Below are 17945 nucleotides of genomic sequence, written 5' to 3' on the forward strand. Positions count from 1 at the left end.
AAAACAAAGAAAAGTTATTTTTTGTGAAAACGACATGAGTAGCACTTGCCAAGGTGAAGCCACGCGTATCTGAACTGGTCTTGCAAGCGCTACAACAGCGGTCACTTTGATTTGCAGTTCTGTAATTTATTGTCAGTTCATGCACTGTGTTGGTTTTATCCTGCACGGTTCATTGTGAGCACCAGTAGAGAAAGTATACGTCTTGAAAAAAAAAAAAAAAAACATATTTTATTTGACACTAAATTGAGGTTCGGTAAGTGCGCATATAAATATAGTGGGGTTTTGTAGCGCCAACAGGATAAGGAACCACCAAACTAGACACTGGAAAAGCAAATACAAACAACAGGGGCTTTTCCTTTCCTGTCACAGTTTCAGTCCGCCAAGTCTCTGCGACTGACTCAGCAATAGACATGACTCCCATCGAGGCTGACTTCACCTGGCACAAGAAGAAGACATCCCTCGAGATGGAAATCCAGGAGGCCTTCTTGCGCTTCATGGCTTCCATTCTGAAAGGCTACCGCTCCTACCTCAAGCCCATAACACAGGCACCATCTGAGAAAGCTACGGCAGCTGACTCTCTCTACGATCTGCAAGGTGAGCAGACGCCAAGGGCATTTTGTCGTTTCACATGTACCTTATTTTATGCACTCAAAGGCGCACCATATTATAAGGTACAATAAATTGAGACTACAGTATGGGCTACCAAGATTAGTCGTGTATAACCGTTTGGCTCTTTATACACTTGCAGCACATAATAGACACAGCGGATTAAAATCAAAAGAGCTTATCTCATTATCACACTATTTTAAATACTGTGCCAGTAACACTGATTAGCATAGTACATTCTGATAGTTTAGATGGCTTCTCCATTTCTTCACCTTTGCGTCAATAAGCTTTCTGTTTAATGTATATATGTATGTAAAAGAGCTTCTACAATGCATTGTTGAAAAATTTTTGTTTTCTGATTTTTGTCTTTTACATTATTATTGATGCACAGGAAAAGAAGTGGATAAACTGTTTAATCTATCAGAATGCAATTTGCAAATCAGTGTTTCTGGCACCATGAATGCTTTTTCGTATGTCATCTGTAGCACTGGTGGTCTAGTGTTAGAGTGTCTACCTGGGTTCGAACGTCATTGCATACAATCTTTTGCGATTTGGCTCAGTGACGATTATCGATTGTTAAATTATTGCTCAAATTTGGTATGTAAAAACCCGGGTTGTATCGCACACTTATGAATACTGTATGCATTTCCAATAGTAGCCACTGTATTTTTTAATTTAAAAAACAATCATATGTTAAACTTTAACTACAAAGTGCATCTTCATTGAAAGTTGCCTGTTAATGCTGAATAAGAAAAGATTGAAATCTCTTGGAATTGTTGTAAAAGGTGGACTGTAAAAGAAATATTAAGTTTTTGCTATCTGGCAATTTTTTACTCGTTGAATATTCTTTTCCTAAGTGAAAGAGCTCAACATCGACTTATGCTTAATTTGTGTGGTTTGTTGGATTTGGTTCTTCTGGAAATTTTAGAGGGAAAAATCGATAAAGCCCAGTTAATGGTTATAAGAGGGATGATCTTGAGTTGTTCACGTTTTGGATTCCTTTGTTTTAGCAGCTTGGTTGTAAATCATCTCTGGTGTTCTTCCTTCACTGCAGGTTTTCTGAAAAGCAGGGACCGTGCTCACCAGAAGTTCTACTCGCTGCTCACAAAGACCCAAATATTTATCCGCTTCATCGAAGAATGCACCTTTGTTAGCGATAAAGACACTGGCTTGGCGTTTTTCGACGACTGCGTTGTGAAGGTGATCGTGACACCTCCATCATGGTTCTCTTTTTTTCATCTCCTTTTTTTGACATAACCTTCCACAAGGAAATAAATGTAACTTTCAAACTTGAATCAGCATTGTTTCCTGGGAGACTAAGGTTTTTTTCTCTTATCCATTCTGTTGCCTTTACTGTCTTTCTACCTCTTGCAGCTCTTTCCGTTGTATAAAATCACCAACAAGGGCACAAAGGTAATTGCCTATGCTAGAATAAACCTATCCCCATGCTAAAACATAACTTCACCTTTCGTTCCAATATCCACTTCTTTTGTCATCATTCCTATCTGAAATGATTTATTTTTTGTTCTAGAGTTATGTTTCTCACTATACAATTAGAGAGACACTGCCTATAGAAAATGATTAAAATGATTTAGTAAATTTGATTGATTGGCATTCATTTGTTTTACATTTAAATTACTAAGACAAGCAAGTTAGCCCAAGTTGAAAATATTTAATCAACTTAAACTTTATTTTCAAATATGCTGTATGCACTACATACTGCACAGATTCCTCTTTCTCTTGTGCAAACATGCAATAAATAAGGTACTATAAAAATAACAAATAGCAGCGAAAGAGTTCAGAGTCCTGACAGCCTGATGGAGGAAGCTGTCCTTGAGCCTGCTGGTTCTGGCTTTGAGACTCTGCAGTCTTTTCCCTGACAGCAGCAGGTTGTAGAGTAAATACAGGATTGTTTCTTTAATCGTTTGGAAAATAAATGTTCACATTTCTCTAGTCAAATAAGAAACCACAAAATTAAATGAGCCTACTTATTCGCTAGTGGAAAATTATTCTTTTTTATTTTTTGCTCAGTGTGCTTGAATGCATTTCAATCAAAATTGTTTAACCTGTATTACCTGCTGAGCAGGAAATTTTGCAACATGATAACATTCTAATGATGATTATTTTGCTAATTTTAAATACTTTTTAAAAATCTTATTTAATTTGGTGCGGCACACTGTGCTAAGTTTCATGGCACACAGTTTGAGAAACATTGTTCTGGAACAACATTATTTCAATGTGTCCATGTGTCCTGATGCTCACGCCCTTCGTTCGGGTCCTCATGGCAGGTCGAGAGTGAATTGTCAGAGGAAAGTAGACTGTTGGAGCTGGACGAGTCACAGAAGAGCGAGCACACGGTCTTTGTGATGCCTCCTGAGCCACCGGCAGAGGACGGACATAAGCCACAACCTAAATATACGTGAGACGACATCTCGAACTGCACTCACTCAAAGTCGAAAAGCATAAACGTTGCAGACACTCCCTTGTCAGGACACAAAACCTCTGGCTTTGTTTATAGCGCAGTCCCAAACAAAGGTAAAGAATTACGGAAATAAATTGGCAAAAATTATCATCGAAAGAAAGTCGGTGACTAAATAATTAGGATTAAGTAAACAACATTCACCCTGAAGGCATTTACTGTCATTAGAATATAAACTTGAAAGACTACTCGTTTGGTAGCGAATGAGTGCACATAAACTGAAAACCACATTTCTCAAATATTACCTGGGATAATTTGGATAGCCATCAGCAATTTCCTTAACGCGGACCTTTGATAGACAAATATATGTCTGTACGATGTCACTGAACTGCCATATATCATTGGGAAGATTAGACTGGGATTCAAGATATGATGACCACCTAACAGAAAACCTCACAATCAGTCTGAAACAAGATACCCGAAAACTATAAAGCAGGCATACCTCACCATTACGTCACTTGACACAACTTCTTTAGAATTCTGCAAAAATTGCTTTGTTACATCAAGGACAATCCATACAATCCAACCGTGTAAAATATCTACTCCAAAACACACAATAATGCCGACAGAGGAATAGAAATCCACCTAAAACATTCCTGCTTCGTTGGATATTGCTTCTTTTAATTTGTTCGTTTGCCACATCATTTCTGTTTACAATTAAACGTTCTCGTAAAATGATTCCCAATATGGTAGTTAGCCCTCCACTTTCGATTGACACCTTCTCCATGATAATGGCCTGTTCATGCTAGTGTTATTCATGCACAAACCGGGAAGTTAGATTCAACTTGCGTCTTCCTCAACACATACGGTTTATTCCACCCGTCTCACTTAGCCTTAATGCTTGGGCGCCCCTGGCGGCCATTTGAAAAAAATGCATAAATTAGCCACATCATTGCATAAGCCGCAGGATTGAAAGCTTGTGAAGAAGGTCGCGGCTTATAGTCACGAAGTTATGGTACTATTTTCTCAGATTATGTTTTAGAATTTGGGGTATTCCTTTAAAAGCACTTTGAAATTTCTGGCCAATTTGTGTGTTTTTAGGTGCGCCCTTTTTTCTGGAAAATACAGTACATTCGACATAAACAAGTACATTGTGCTTAGACTCTTATACAATATTTCAACTTTTCAGTTATAAAGGTTTCCCCGGACTTAAGATGGAGTTGTTTGACCGTCCCAGGAAATTACGGCCCGCTATCAGCAGCAGAGCGGCGGGGGCCAGTCTTTCGAGTAGCCCCGCTCTCCTGGCAAAGCGAACCAAGCAGGTGCAGTCGATGTTCCCTGTCCCACTTTTCTTCCCCGAGAAGCCCTTATCAAAAGTAAATTGTGTGCGCGAACTTCACTAGGAAATCAAACTGGCTTACAAAATGGCCAAGCGATTCTACAATGATCCTCAACTGTGGGCCCGCTGCCTGTTCAGTCACTGCTACAGCTTGTGGTTCATTTGCCTGCCAGCCGCCGTTCGACTAGCCAAGTCCAAAAGCCGCGCCATGCAGCAGGCCTACAACGTCCTTTTGAAGATGAGGACAACCGAGGTGGAGGTGTTGGATGAGGTCCGCAGCATGCCTCAGCTTTATGAATATTTTATGTGTATTTTTAATGCGCTAGTCAAAGAGGTATTTTGCGTTCTTCTTTCTCTCAGGTGTGTTACAGAGTGGTTATGCAGCTCTGTGGTGTCTGGGGCCTGCCTGTTATGGCCGTGCGAGTGCTGGTAGAAATGAAGAAAGCTGGCGTTCATCCCAATGCCATCACCTATGGATATTACAACAAGGTCTCATGAGATATCTATCACTTTTTTGGTATAGCACACACCCGCAGTTATGCTTTGAACCCTGAGTTAATACAAAATAAAAAAGGAAATCCTCAGCCTTATGAGAACAAAATTGGAAATGATTATGGTTATGTTGATGGTTATCATAGTTTTGCAGCTATTGATCAGTTGATTTTATCGAAGATCATAATTGCATAATGATGGTGGCAATGGGGATCAAATCAGATTGTAATGGTCCGGAGAAAGGCACCCAATTGCATAATGTTGGAAGCAACAGGACTCAAATCCAGATCGCGGTGGAGAGAGCGCCAGATACCATCCACTAGGCTACTAGGGATACAGACGACAAAAAAATAAGTCTTATCTCATTATTATTCTATTATCAGTCATGGTAGCAAGATATGTAAGAGTAGAGAGAATGTTGTTTTGTCAGCTCAAACTAAACATCATTGTTAACAAAGTTTTAAATAGGTGTGGCAATGCATTTATTTATATATTTCTGGACGGGCAAATTACTGCTCACAATGTCGCTATCTTCATTCAGTTCATAATGTCACAACTACTTCCCACGACGCCTTTCTTGTCATTCAGTTTAGAATCTTGTGCGTTTTGTTAAGACTTTACGAGCCGGCTGTACCACGGGCCAGGTTAATGTCTGACACTATTTTCTCTGTTATTATTTGCCTGGCCAAATAATATCAACAATTTGGAACCGTGACTAAAAATAGTGCAATCAGATAAACCTTAATGCTTTTTCATGTGATGTCTGTATCCCTAGTGGTCTAGTGAATACAATCCAGTGCACTATCTGCCACAATCTGTGTTGTAATCCCTTTGCATCCAATGCTATGCAATTTTACGCAATTATCAGTGAAATATTCTGATGGATCAATTAATTCGCAAATACTGCGCTTTTTTTTTTTTGCAACCCTAGACCTGTTTTAATTCCATGTGCCTTATGTATGAAAAAAACATCATAAAAGACCATTTTTAATGGGGTGTCCCTTATAGGGTTGTTTTAAAAAATAGTGAAGGGGCTGGGTAAAAAAAAATTTACAATCTTTGTTGAAAAAAAAAAAAAATCTATATTTCAGGGTGTTATCTTCTTACCCTATCTGAGTATATGTGATTTCTCTGCAGGCAGCTCTAGAGAGCCCGTGGCCCAGTCGGAACCGCAGCGGCGTTTTCATGTGGACTAAGCTTCGAAACGTGCTGCGTGGCATTGCTCAGTTCAAGCATTCTTTGAACCAGCGTGCATCTAAAAAGAAAGCGACAGTAGCGAACACAGGTGAGGTGTAGGCTGTAATGCGGTCTCAAGACTAAATGCTGGGTTCACCACTTCAATGCATGATTTGTCTGATTGACATCAGATGGCGGGTCGTCCAACCGCTTGAGTCGATGCAGCGGCAGTAGCTTGGGGGATGTCAACATGGAGGAACACGTGTTTGCTCAGAGCCAGCATGCAAACGATGCTTGCCAGCAAGGTAAAAACTCACACACAAAATATTTTTATATATGTTTGATATTACATTAAAAAAAAGATAAGTGATCAAGTGTGTTTGCTTCCATCGCCTGCAGCCGTCCAGTCTGATCAGGGCTATGGCTCCAAGGATGAATTGCATCAAAGCACTGCTGACTCGTCACACTTGCTGGATCTTTCGACTGATAAGAGAAGAAAAAGCAGAACGCAGCAGAACAGTATTTGAAATTTTGTTTCTTTTAACAAGTATTAGAAGAATTATTTTGAATTACTGCATACCTGTTAACCTTAGCCAATTGCTCCCCTTATTCATAATTGCAATTCCCCTTAAAACACAACACAGTAACTAATTACTCACAGCAGAGTAAGTACAATGAAATATTATTTAGAGATTTTTTTATATTATAGAATAATTTAAATAATAAACATATATCTATATTTATCTCTTTTAAGAATTCCATAATGTAAGAATGCATATTGTAAGAATTCTATAACGTTAACCTTCCATTGTAACAAAATGTCAGTTCTTTGAAGGAAAATCTTTTGAAGGCAATATTAATCCAAAAAGTATATAAGGCAGCTCTCTCCTAGCATATCTGTGTACTTGCCCACTTGTCTGCTCTTTTAAAAAACATTACTTATAAAAGTATGGTTTTTGTGAGAAAAAGATATTTACCGGGGCATTTTTTTGTGTGCGAAGTTAACTTTTAGCTGACCTCAAAATCCAAAATAAACACCAAGTAAAACAAAATTAATTAACTGTTCTGTCTGAAACGATGTGTTTTTAATTTATTTAATTCTTTACCAGGTGACCTTCCTGGGTCAGTAGACAGCGCTGTGGCAGTAGCCGAGCCTCCCAGCCCAAATGACGGGCACGCATCGGTCCCAAGTATTGTTAAACTGTCAAGCGGAAATTTAGACACTGAGAATGAACCAGGTAAGTGGTAAAATGTGTACTTGAAGTAGAACAAAGGTACAGCAATAAACATGTACCGCAGGTACAGGACAGTTGTTCCGACGGCACAGCAAGGCGGACGATGTTTCCCTGCCCGATAACGCCTCACCCGAAGGCAGCCGTGCTGCCGGTCCGTTTGACAAGCAGCGAAAGAAATCCTTCGCTGAGCGCAGTCGAAGTTTCAGTGCCGAAACGCGGGCCGGGATGCTTTTGGAGAAAGGCGTGGACCACATGGCTGGCCAGCTGGGTGCCGACGCCCGCATCCTGGCCGCGGCACTTTCCACCGGACAGACGAAGAGCTGTCCTGGTGGTGCTTCCAAAGCGCTTTTCCAGGATTTGGAGGAAGAAGTGGAAGACTTCCAGGGCCTGACAATGGAGACGTGTTCGGCTGTGGACGAGAAAGAAAAAGACGTGGATGGGTTCGAGGGAACACCGGAAAATCCCAAAAGAAAACTGAGCGAAGCAAACGAGGAGGTGCGCAGTGTGAACCTAGAAAGGGCCGACGTAGAGGTGGGTGCGGATCCTCTCTCTCTCATGGTGTCCGAGAGCCAAGAGTCAGCCTCTGTTAACAGCCAGGAGCCGTCCCGCTCTATGGGCCCAGTGGTGTCCCGCAATCTGGCAGAAGAAATTGAATTGTATATGAGTTTGCAAAGCCCCCTGGGTGCCAAGTCCACCAGCATGGATCTCAAACAGGCACAGGAAGACTCTGCAAATGCTCAGCAGGTCGGACAGTCTCTGGAGCGAAGGTCCAGTCTGCCCGCACCTCCTCCGCAGACACCCTCAGGCACTCCGGCCCGCACCTCCAAGCACAGCCCCGCCACTGTCACTCGCTCTAAAACATTCGCCGCCAAGACCAAACCAGCCATGATCCCAGCTGGGCGCTCTTCTGCCCTGTCACCGCTAATCAAGTCCCCACAAGGGGGCTCCCTCGGCTCGGTCATCAACTCAATTTCTGCCATCAAGATGGACAACTTGCTGTCAGGGCCCAAAATTGATGTGCTTAGGTCAGGGATGAAACAAGCGGCCAACGTGGCCAGCAAAATGTGGGTGGCTGTGGCCACTGCCTACTCATACTCTGATGATGAAGTGAGTGTGTTGCAGATGTATTCCTGATTTTGGACACCTTCCCGCATCATCCTTCCCTGAACTCTTTACGTTTTCCGGCAGGAGGAACAAGTCCAGAGTGGCGGAGGCTTCCCCGCCAATCTTAATGAAAATATACTGACCGGGCACGATGTGGAGGACGGTCTGGAAAAAGGCACCGTCCCGGGTTTGGTGGCCAATGGTCTGAACCGGAGCTGTGCCAGCATTGGAAGCAGCAGCAGCAGCGACACGGGACGGTGGACGCAGAACACATGTAAGCATTGACTCAAAGACAACTCATATGGGGGCCGGGTTTTCCAGACCCCAACCTCAGGGTCCATTTTTATGGACCACCATAATTAATTTTACTTGTCTGTCTGGCTTTGAATAAAAGTGCTGAGACCTATATATCTCATGGCCTATATTAGTCAATGGATTATATACGTCTATCTTAAACTACATTTCCTTTTTACTACATTCAGTCATATAAATTCTGGGGGAAAAAAATATTTATCGTCACTACTTTATACTTAATCATTTATATTTAATTTGTCTTTAAAGTTAGGGTGCAAAGTTTGAGCTGAGTTAAATGTCAAATATTTTTTCTTAAGTATGTGTCAACAATACCCAACTGAGTTTAAAGAGCCCTTATGATTTATTTTCCATTGCACCTGTCCGCTTCTATCTTTTATTTTTTCAGGCTTTTTTTGGGACGGAACAAACCTCCCCCAAAAAAAAAAAAGATTTCATTCGAGCGCGTCTGAGAAATGCATGTACTTGTACGCTCATCGTGTGTTTCTCTGCCTCCATCTCCTGGCTTAAAGTCATGATCGCAGCCTTAAGTTCAAATGCTGCACCACACCTTTAAAGGAACTGTACGGAATTTGGGACTTTTATACTGCTGCTGTCATCTCCCAGCCTATGTCATTTTAGCAGTCTCTTCAGCTTGTTCATAATGCACGTGCTAGATGTGCACTTCTTGGGCGCACTTGAAATCTTTTTTGGGTTTGGGTTGGCGTTTGGATTCTACCTGAAGCAGGCCTTTTCTTACTTTCAACATTTTCATGCTAGAATAACCAATGAAAGCAAAAATACCTGTACCTGCAGGGAAAAATACAATGCCACTCTTCAGCACTCCAGCATAACATCAGATAGGCGCAGTGGAAAAAATATATGAAGACTCTTTGAACTCAGTTGGGCATTGTTACTACATACTTAATAGAAAAAAATATTTAAATTTCTACTTTTTCTCTGATACCTCAAATGACACACTTTAAAGCAAAGTGTGTAATAGCAGCACAATAAAAGATTTTGAAATTCAAAGGGAACAAACAAAACCTCCCTATAACTTTCGTTATTTATTCATAATTATTAAACGCTTAAGATTGTGAATCGAAATGATGCTACTACTACTGCTAAAATGGTGCTTATTGTGTATATTATAACAAAATTAAATGCTTCTAATTGATAGCATTATTCTGATGCTCTTAAGTCTGTTTTCCATATTTAGTAGCACCCCACCTAAAACATTTAAACAAGTTGAGTCGAAAAATTAAATGCAGGAAGCGAATCACATTTTAAACTCTAGCCATCTACTTGAGAGATAAAAATGTAGTAAACTTCAATCGACTTTTAAAAAAACTTTTTCGTGCAGATGCAACCCCTGGGCGAGGGGGGAGAGCGGCCGACTCTGAGCAAGGCTCTTTGCACCACGCTTCTTCTTCCAGCATTTTCCAGAATTACGCGCTGGAGGTGAATAGTCCAGCCAATCCGTGGTACAGTTCCCCTTTAGCGCTCCTCTTACATTCAACCATTGGCCCCTCACAGGTGCTGATGTCCAGCTGCTCGCAGTGCCGATCTTGTGAGGCGCTGGTTTACGACGAAGAGATCATGGCGGGTTGGACGGCCAACGACTCCAACCTCAACACTAATTGTCCCTTTTGTGGCGAGGCTTTTCTTCCTCTGCTGCACATTGAGTTTCACGACCTTCGTGCTACAACAGGGTATAAACACGTGATTTGCTTTAAACGTTGCATTGGTGTTTATTTTCAACTGTTCTCTTCTCAGGTTTTATATGAATCCCAGTGCTTCTGGAGACAGCATTCACAGTTCCAGCGGTGGCCAACCAACAGGTCCAAGCGACCTGACGACACCAGAGCACGTCAGTTTCCCAGCAGAGGATGCAAGAGAAACTCTTGCTCATAATCCTGGAGCGCATAAGAGGTAGGTAACACAGTAACATTTTTGTTTCTTTTGATGGGTTTGGCGGTGTGATGTAACCTTCATTATATGGAGGAACAAATATGCTGGCAATAGGAATTTCTGGGTAAATAAATATTCGATAATAAATGGACCTAAAAGTTAATTCCTAATAAATATATTATAAACACAAAATATATTTAAAAAAAAATGTTTAAAAATATCTATCCACCATCCAATTTCTTCTGCTTATCCGGGGTTGAGTCGCGGGGGGGATCAGCCTCAGCAGGGAAACAGAAACCTCCCTATCCCCAGCCCCTTTTCCAGCTCATCCGACGGGATCCCGAGGCGTTTCCAGCACAGCCTAAAGATGTAATCTCTCCAGCATGCCCTTGCAGATGGGACATGCCTGGAACACCTCCCGAGGAAGGCGCCTGGGAGGCATTCTTATCAAATGCCCAAGCCACCTCAACTGGCTCCTGTCAATGAGTAGGAGCAGTGGAACTGGATAACCAGTCTTCTCCCCCTTTAGGGAGAGCCCAGCCACCCTGTGGAGTAACCCGTTTCAGACGCTTGTATCCGGAATTTTGTTATTTCAGTCATGACCCACAATTCATAACCATAGGTTAGGGTAGTAACATGCAGTAGATCGACCAGTAAATCGAAAGCTTTGCTTTTCGGCTCAGCTCCTTCATCACCACCACGACGGCAGACGCTGCAGCGATCCGTCTTTTGATCTCCCACTTAATTCTACCCTCACTCGTGAACAATACCTCGAGATACTTAAACACCCCAATTGGGGAAGGATCTCATTCGCAACCCGGAAAGAGCATGCCCCCCTTTTCCAGCTGAGAACCATGTTCTCTGACTTTGAGGTGCTGATCTTTATCGCGGCCGCTTCACTCGGCTGTGAACCGCAGTGTACTGCTCCAATAGCCGGAAGGCTCCTTAGAGACCCAACTCTACGTACACACAAATACCGTAAAGTGTGACTTTAGAGGTTTTTCTGCAGTTTAAGTCCACCAAACACCATGTGCTATACCTCACCAATGTCAATTTTTATCTGTTGCGTCTTCAGTCTGGTTCCAGAGCCTGCGCAATCCGACCCGCTGGGTCTCCTGGAGCATCAGGCTTCAGCAAGGAGATGCAGCGGCACATCACTCACACGCAGCAACAGCATCGGAGGCCCGCTGCAGGGCCTCGATTCCCCTCTGCGACCCGGTCACGGCGTTTCTACCACCAGCCTCCCCGGCAGCCTGCAGGAGATGGCGGTGGGTTTAAAAAAAAAGCATATTTTTGCCTGCTTTGCTGTACTTGCTTGTAAAGTGTGCTGTGACCCAACAACAGGATGGTATTGGAACCAAAAGGCCAAACCCCAAGCCTGTGTCTGTGCCATATCTCAGCCCCCTGGTATTGCGCAAGGAACTGGAAACACTTCTGGAGAATGAGGGAGACCAGGTAAGACCCGGCTTCGGTCAGTCAAGATTTGTTTCTCTAGAAAATGTGCATCGTTATTCGCTACTGCAATAAATGGTACAGTATTTAGAAGTACAGTAATTCCCTCGGTTATCACGGTTATTGGCGAACAAACCCCTGCACGAAAAGTGAAAATCCGCAAAGTACTGTTGCATCTTCATAAAAGCCCCCGGGGGTCAAACTTAAGTCAAGATACAGGCCCAGCTGGGGGGCTTGTAAGGGTTCTTACGTAAATTAGCCTTAGCAGTAGGCTGGACCTGCAACCTCGCTATTGCCTTTTCTCTTGACGCCGCCTCAGTCATTTCCCGGACCCGATAACAATCGTCGCCCGTGATCACCATTTCTTTGCGCTCTTCTGACTTTCCTTCGAGTACGGTTTAAGTGATTAATTTATTTTCAACGTAACAATCCGCTAAAATCTAGCTGTTGCCATGCTTCCTAGTTTTCTTTTGGGTGGACACATTGACTTGTGCACCCACTTACTGCTTGACTGACGGCATATACCAGCCTTTCGCAGTCGCGTACACCGTTACAACCACCCAACACACAACGCCTTCCCTAACATGCCCTTATGATAGCATTTTCTGTTTGCTGTTTGCTCAGAACACAATGCACAATACATTTATATCAATGACAAAGACGGTTAAATATCAAAATCTGCTAAGAAAGAAACCAGCGAAGTAGCGAGTGGTATCTGTATAACATCCATCCATCCATTATCTGCACCACTTATCCTCAGTAGTGTCGCGGGGGTGCTGGAGCCCATCTCAGCTATCTTCGGGAAGTGGGCAGGGGACACCCTGAACTGGTTTCCAGTCAGTCGCAGGGCACATAGGGACAGACAACTCACACGCTCATTCACACCTTATATACATGTTTTTGTAATGGGGGAGGAAACCCACGCAAGCACGAGGAGAACATGCAAACTCCACACAGGATTTGAACCCATGACCTCAGAACTGTGCCACGCACACGCTAACCACTGATGCCTGGTCCCCCATTAAACGTTAAAAACATGGGATAGTATTGGAATAAAGAGAATCATGAAATAAGAAAATGTACTGTGTTAATTTTTTCCCCCTGTATAGTCAATTAGGTGTTTTATATGCACAAGTACTAAGCTGGCAATTTAACGTTTTTCCTAATTAGTTTTATTTATGTTTCCAGCAACAAGTGCAATTTAATGGATGTGTGACATTGTTGCTGTGTCCCTCCAGGTGATTTACACGCATAAGTTCCTCAGTCAACATCCCATCATCTTCTGGAACCTGGTCTGGTATTTCCGGCGCTTGGACCTTCCCAGCCACCTTCCGGGCCTCATCCTGACCTCCGAACACTGTAATGACGGCACGCAGGTCAGAGAAACTCGCGGTCGCCTTTTGTCGCTTTTATCTTTTCTCCTGCAAGGCATGAACGTGTGTTTTTTCTTAACAGCTGCCCCTGACATCGCTGTCTCAAGACAGTAAGCAGGTATACATCCAGATCCTGTGGGACAATATTAACCTGCACCAGGAGGCCGGAGATCCCTTATATCTGCTTTGGAGGACCTTATGTGAGTGAAAGCTGAGGGATAAAACTTTACATTTTTGGTCATTGATGTAACGTTTTTAAAAGGTATTCCCAAACATGCAAAATTTGAGTAAATGGTACATGTTTTATGCATAAAATCCATCTATATTTTATCGATATATTCCAATTATTCTCTGTCTTATTATATGCAATTTGAAGTTGGCATATCATGTTCTTGTCATCCTGAACTGTAACGTCACTTAAGGAACACCAGCCCCCAAGCAAGCCAGTCACCATATTGTTGTACATGTTAATTAGGCGAAGAGGTCACGAGTGTTTTGAGCAAAGTTTGAGCGACAAACGCAAAGCTGGCTGGGAATAAACAAACCAAGGAACACGGCAAAAACAGTGCCAGGCTAGCGGGCCGAACAACATACGGGGGCCAGTCAATGATCGCCAACCAGGAGCAAAAAAAACCAAACAATTTAGAAAGCCCCCGGCAGCACTGACGCTAACGGGGAGGTAACTGGACAAAATTGTACCAACTGAGACACCCATCCATCCATTGTCCGGGGTCAGGTGCAGAGGTAGAAGCCTCAGCAGCGAAGCCCAGACCTCCCTATCTCCAACCGAGACACACGCAGCGAAAAGGAGGCAAAGGCAAACAAGGGACACACGTTGTAACGCCAGCAGATAATCTTCCCCCATGCAACTATTTGACGGTCGAAGCATGAAATTCCAACAAAATAGTCGCAAGGTCCCCAGCCACAGAGTAAGCAATTTTCCAATTTCTCCAAGCAGAAATGAACGGTATGTAATCGCCGTCTGTTTCGGAGCTGCCTCTTATTTTGTGTTAATGGGATTTGCCCATTTTCAAAGTGTTGTTTCTTCAATTATGTCAAACAAGCAAGTGACGTGTGGCGTGGAATATTTTGCAAGATATTTGTGTAATTGTGGGGAGGAAAACTACATGTTGTGTGCCCAATTTAACAAAAAAAAAATATCTGTTTTGGAATACATTTAAGCAAAAATAGAGTGCAAAAGTTTACAACTAATTGAAACAATAAACAGCGGTCATTTTTAGATCAGGTCCACAGACAATCTGTTCCAGTATTTGTATTTTTAATTTGGTAAATTTATGAGCAAAATATCTTGGCAGGCACCCGATGAGCATATGTAACGGATTTATTTTGGTTGGTCTTAGTGGAAAAGAAAGGTTCACTGGCGCCGACGGATCACCAGGCGATCCGAACGCTCCTCAACACCATTGTCCGCAACATCCAGACCAACGACGTCTACGGGCCCATCAACCTGCTCATCCGAGAACTCAAACGCCGTCCAGAGGACGTCAGGCGACAGAGGTATCGCAACTTCTTTCGCCTTTTCAGTGTTTGGGGTTTCACCTTTTATCATTGTTTTGTAGGAGTGTTTACAGAGAAATATTGTTCCTCTCCCTTGTGGCTTTGGGACGGGAGAACATCGACGTAGGTGAGTTGATGCATTGTGCACTCCAGAAAGGGTTGATTAAAAAACAACCCACTTTGGGTACAGGTAAACTGATACTTCAGTTAAGTAGATGTGATACTGGTTTACGCATTATTTTGCTCACTATAAATAGCAACATTGTTTGTTTTTGTTCAAAGTAACGCGGAAAGTTTTCTTTTCTTTTTCGAAAACAATCTTAAAGTCGGGTCCTTTTTACCAAAATGACAAAAAAGTTTCCTGTCTATATTAAGAGAACAAAAAAATCGAATCACTCCGTTTTAAATCCTCCATTTTTCAGGGGAATGATGTAAACATAAAATAGGGCAATTCTGTGTCAAACAAACCTTTAAAATTGCATCATTTTGTCTAAAATTTAAGATTAAATTGTGTTTGTTCATTCGCAAAAACATTCACAATCAAGCGGCTTTTTTGGGCTTTCCTAGTGGCTCCCTTGTGCTTTTTCAAAAATATTTGATAATGGAAAATGATATGGCTTCAAAAGGACAAAAAAAATCAATTTTCCAATGTACGTATATATATAATATATACATACATACATACATACAGTATGCAGTGTGCAGTATGTGTGGCCTTCCATTTGAGTGCTTATATAAATATAAATTCTATTTTTGGCGCAACTTCTAACACGTTTTGCTTTGGGGTTCTTTAAGGTCCGATGAGGCTCTTTCAACATTTTGGGTTCCCAACCCCTGCCTTAACCCATTATGGTTCATTTTTTTAAAAAATCAACGGCCCAGAAACTAGGACATTTTCCTTTTCAAAATGGGGTCAGTTTATATAAAAGAACTCGAAAGCTTGATGAAAATGAAAGGAGTTGTTGACAGGTTTATTTTAACCTCTTTGTTTTCTGTTTCCCGACCTATATTATATTTTTTTATAAAACTTAACATTGATTGGTATGATAGTTAAATGTATTTTTGCTTAGTATTCAAATCAATGTTTTCTTTTTTTACTGGATTAATTTTTGGTACCACTAGTAGGCACTAAATATTACACACTGTCCCTTTAAATCAACAATTTAAAGGAGTGTTTTTGTGCTATCTCTCTCACTTTCCAGTCTACATAAATATCACAGAGTTAAATAAACTGGTGGAAGTTAATTCAATTGTTGTTATGCTATTTCTTTACAAATCCACAGTTGATAAAAAAAACTGCAAGATGTTAAATATTTGTGAAGGAAACAAATATTGAAGAAAGAAAAAATCCCTCATTACTCGTTTTATAATCAAAACCTACATCCCTAATTCTTAATTTAATTGTGAGCCTCCCAAAAGACCCCCAGCCCTCCGGCTAAAGCACACTTTTGATGGCAAATTACTCGTCTGGCTCCCGTTAGAACGATTCTTCAACAATGTGGCCCCCCCCCCTAGAAAAATTGAGTTTGAAACCCTACTTTACAGCAATGCCCTGATTGGACCTTTATCCTCCTCTGTCTCCTTAGAGGCTTTTGACAGGGAATACCTCCTGGCCTATGAAGACCTCAGCGCCGAGCAGCTCAAGTCCCTGCACCAAATGGATCGACCACCCACTGCAAGCGTCCGGTGTTGCCTCAAATGCTTTGGAACACCATTCATCTAAACACTTCTGACAAAAAGTGGATGTCCATACAAAGCAGAAGGAGGATCTATTCCCTGTCCTTCACATCCGTCTTAATGCACACGTGAGAAACGGATATGACGTTTTTCTATCGTCGCACAACGTTTATCGACACAACTAATCGTCTCAATGATATAATATAGTTCTCTTGACATTATTAGTACAGCCTGGATCTAAAAAATACGGAATAAATCCTGAATTGCTTTTCCTAAGGCATCCAAGACCTGGAGACGCCTTGATGGTACACGATGAGGGTGCAATACAAAGCAGTGTCTGCCTGTGGCGCTGTTTCTTTTGTAAAGGATTTTAAAAATGGGAAGAGCGTGACAGTCGGTAGTGAGTGTGTTTGTTTTCTAGACGTTCACTGTTATTAGTGCACTTTCTCATATATAAATTTAGAGATCCAATCGCTCAATTTTAGATTGACGCGAGGGGATAAAATACAGTTATTGTGGCAACAAAATAGATATTCATGAGTTAACAGTGTATGTCCATGCTTTATTTATGGTGTAGCCACAGTTAATTAAGTATTCCATGCTTACAGGTAATAGTTTGTGTCACCCTGATACTATTTGGTGTGCACATTGTAGCATCTTTCCTTTGGGTTCTGTAAGTTCCCCTGTTGTGTAGATAATAATGCTTATTATACTAGGGGCGCTCGCAGTTTGTTTGATACAGTGCCCGGCAAAAGTATTGGACCCCCACGAACTTTTTGTAATACTGTATTGCCACATTTTAGGCTTCAAACTTAAATCTAAAAAAATTGAAATGTTTTAAATAAATCGACAACATGTGAGACACCATAGTGAATTGCAACCAAATCATTTCAACATTTTATATTTACGACGTAAAAACTGAAAAGTAGGTGTTGGAAAAACATTTCCCCCCTGCTCTCTCAGCTCAGCCAACTGACTCCAAAAGTTAGGCTAAATGCAAAGCGTAACATTTAGCGTGAGAGTAACACTGCACATTACTCAGAACACCATCCTGTCAAGCATGGTGGTGGTAGCATCATGCGCTGGGGTTGATTTTCTTCCAATATTTTTGCAATGTCCACTTTTCTTTTTTTTCTTTTTTTACTTATTGGCACAATATACAATTATGCCTACATTTGGTGCCTTTTCAAGATTATGTCTCATATGTTGTTGATTCTTAGAATATATTTGAGCGGTTTTTTTTTTTTGTTTTTTTTTTGTAAATCTATAAGTCTGAAGCCTGAACGCTTTTGCAAGCCACTGCACGTGTCTTAATTTGTTTTCAAGCCCCAGCCGGATGAGCAAATCCTTGT

General features: G+C 41.7%; 1 protein-coding gene across 2 annotated transcripts in view; it reads left to right on the forward strand.

The window, feature by feature from the left end:
• Positions 1–17687, forward strand: part of dennd4c (DENN/MADD domain containing 4C) — a 34891-nt gene extending 17204 nt beyond the window's left edge. The window contains exons 12-34 of one of the 2 annotated variants that reach the window (XM_088347194.1): positions 370–594; positions 1661–1806; positions 1981–2019; positions 2895–3025; positions 4215–4347; positions 4429–4635; positions 4725–4853; positions 5994–6141; positions 6224–6337; positions 6432–6551; positions 7142–7270; positions 7332–8374; positions 8456–8645; positions 10026–10123; positions 10199–10374; positions 10439–10594; positions 11649–11841; positions 11918–12028; positions 13264–13401; positions 13481–13598; positions 14760–14916; positions 14979–15043; positions 16503–17687. In XM_088347194.1, the coding sequence (XP_088203320.1) occupies positions 370–594; positions 1661–1806; positions 1981–2019; positions 2895–3025; positions 4215–4347; positions 4429–4635; positions 4725–4853; positions 5994–6141; positions 6224–6337; positions 6432–6551; positions 7142–7270; positions 7332–8374; positions 8456–8645; positions 10026–10123; positions 10199–10374; positions 10439–10594; positions 11649–11841; positions 11918–12028; positions 13264–13401; positions 13481–13598; positions 14760–14916; positions 14979–15043; positions 16503–16639 (4103 nt within the window). In that variant the 3' untranslated portion in view covers positions 16640–17687. The remainder of the gene's footprint in view (positions 1–369; positions 595–1660; positions 1807–1980; positions 2020–2894; positions 3026–4214; positions 4348–4428; positions 4636–4724; positions 4854–5993; positions 6142–6223; positions 6338–6431; positions 6552–7141; positions 7271–7331; positions 8375–8455; positions 8646–10025; positions 10124–10198; positions 10375–10438; positions 10595–11648; positions 11842–11917; positions 12029–13263; positions 13402–13480; positions 13599–14759; positions 14917–14978; positions 15044–16502) is intronic. The other variant, XM_088347195.1, reaches the window with a different exon arrangement.
• The last annotated feature ends 258 nt before the right edge of the window (positions 17688–17945 follow it).

Source organism: Urocampus carinirostris, chromosome 11 (assembly GCF_059441175.1).
Source record: "Urocampus carinirostris isolate Australia breed hairy pipefish chromosome 11, RoL_Ucar_1.0, whole genome shotgun sequence".
Classification (NCBI taxonomy): domain Eukaryota; kingdom Metazoa; phylum Chordata; class Actinopteri; order Syngnathiformes; family Syngnathidae; genus Urocampus; species Urocampus carinirostris.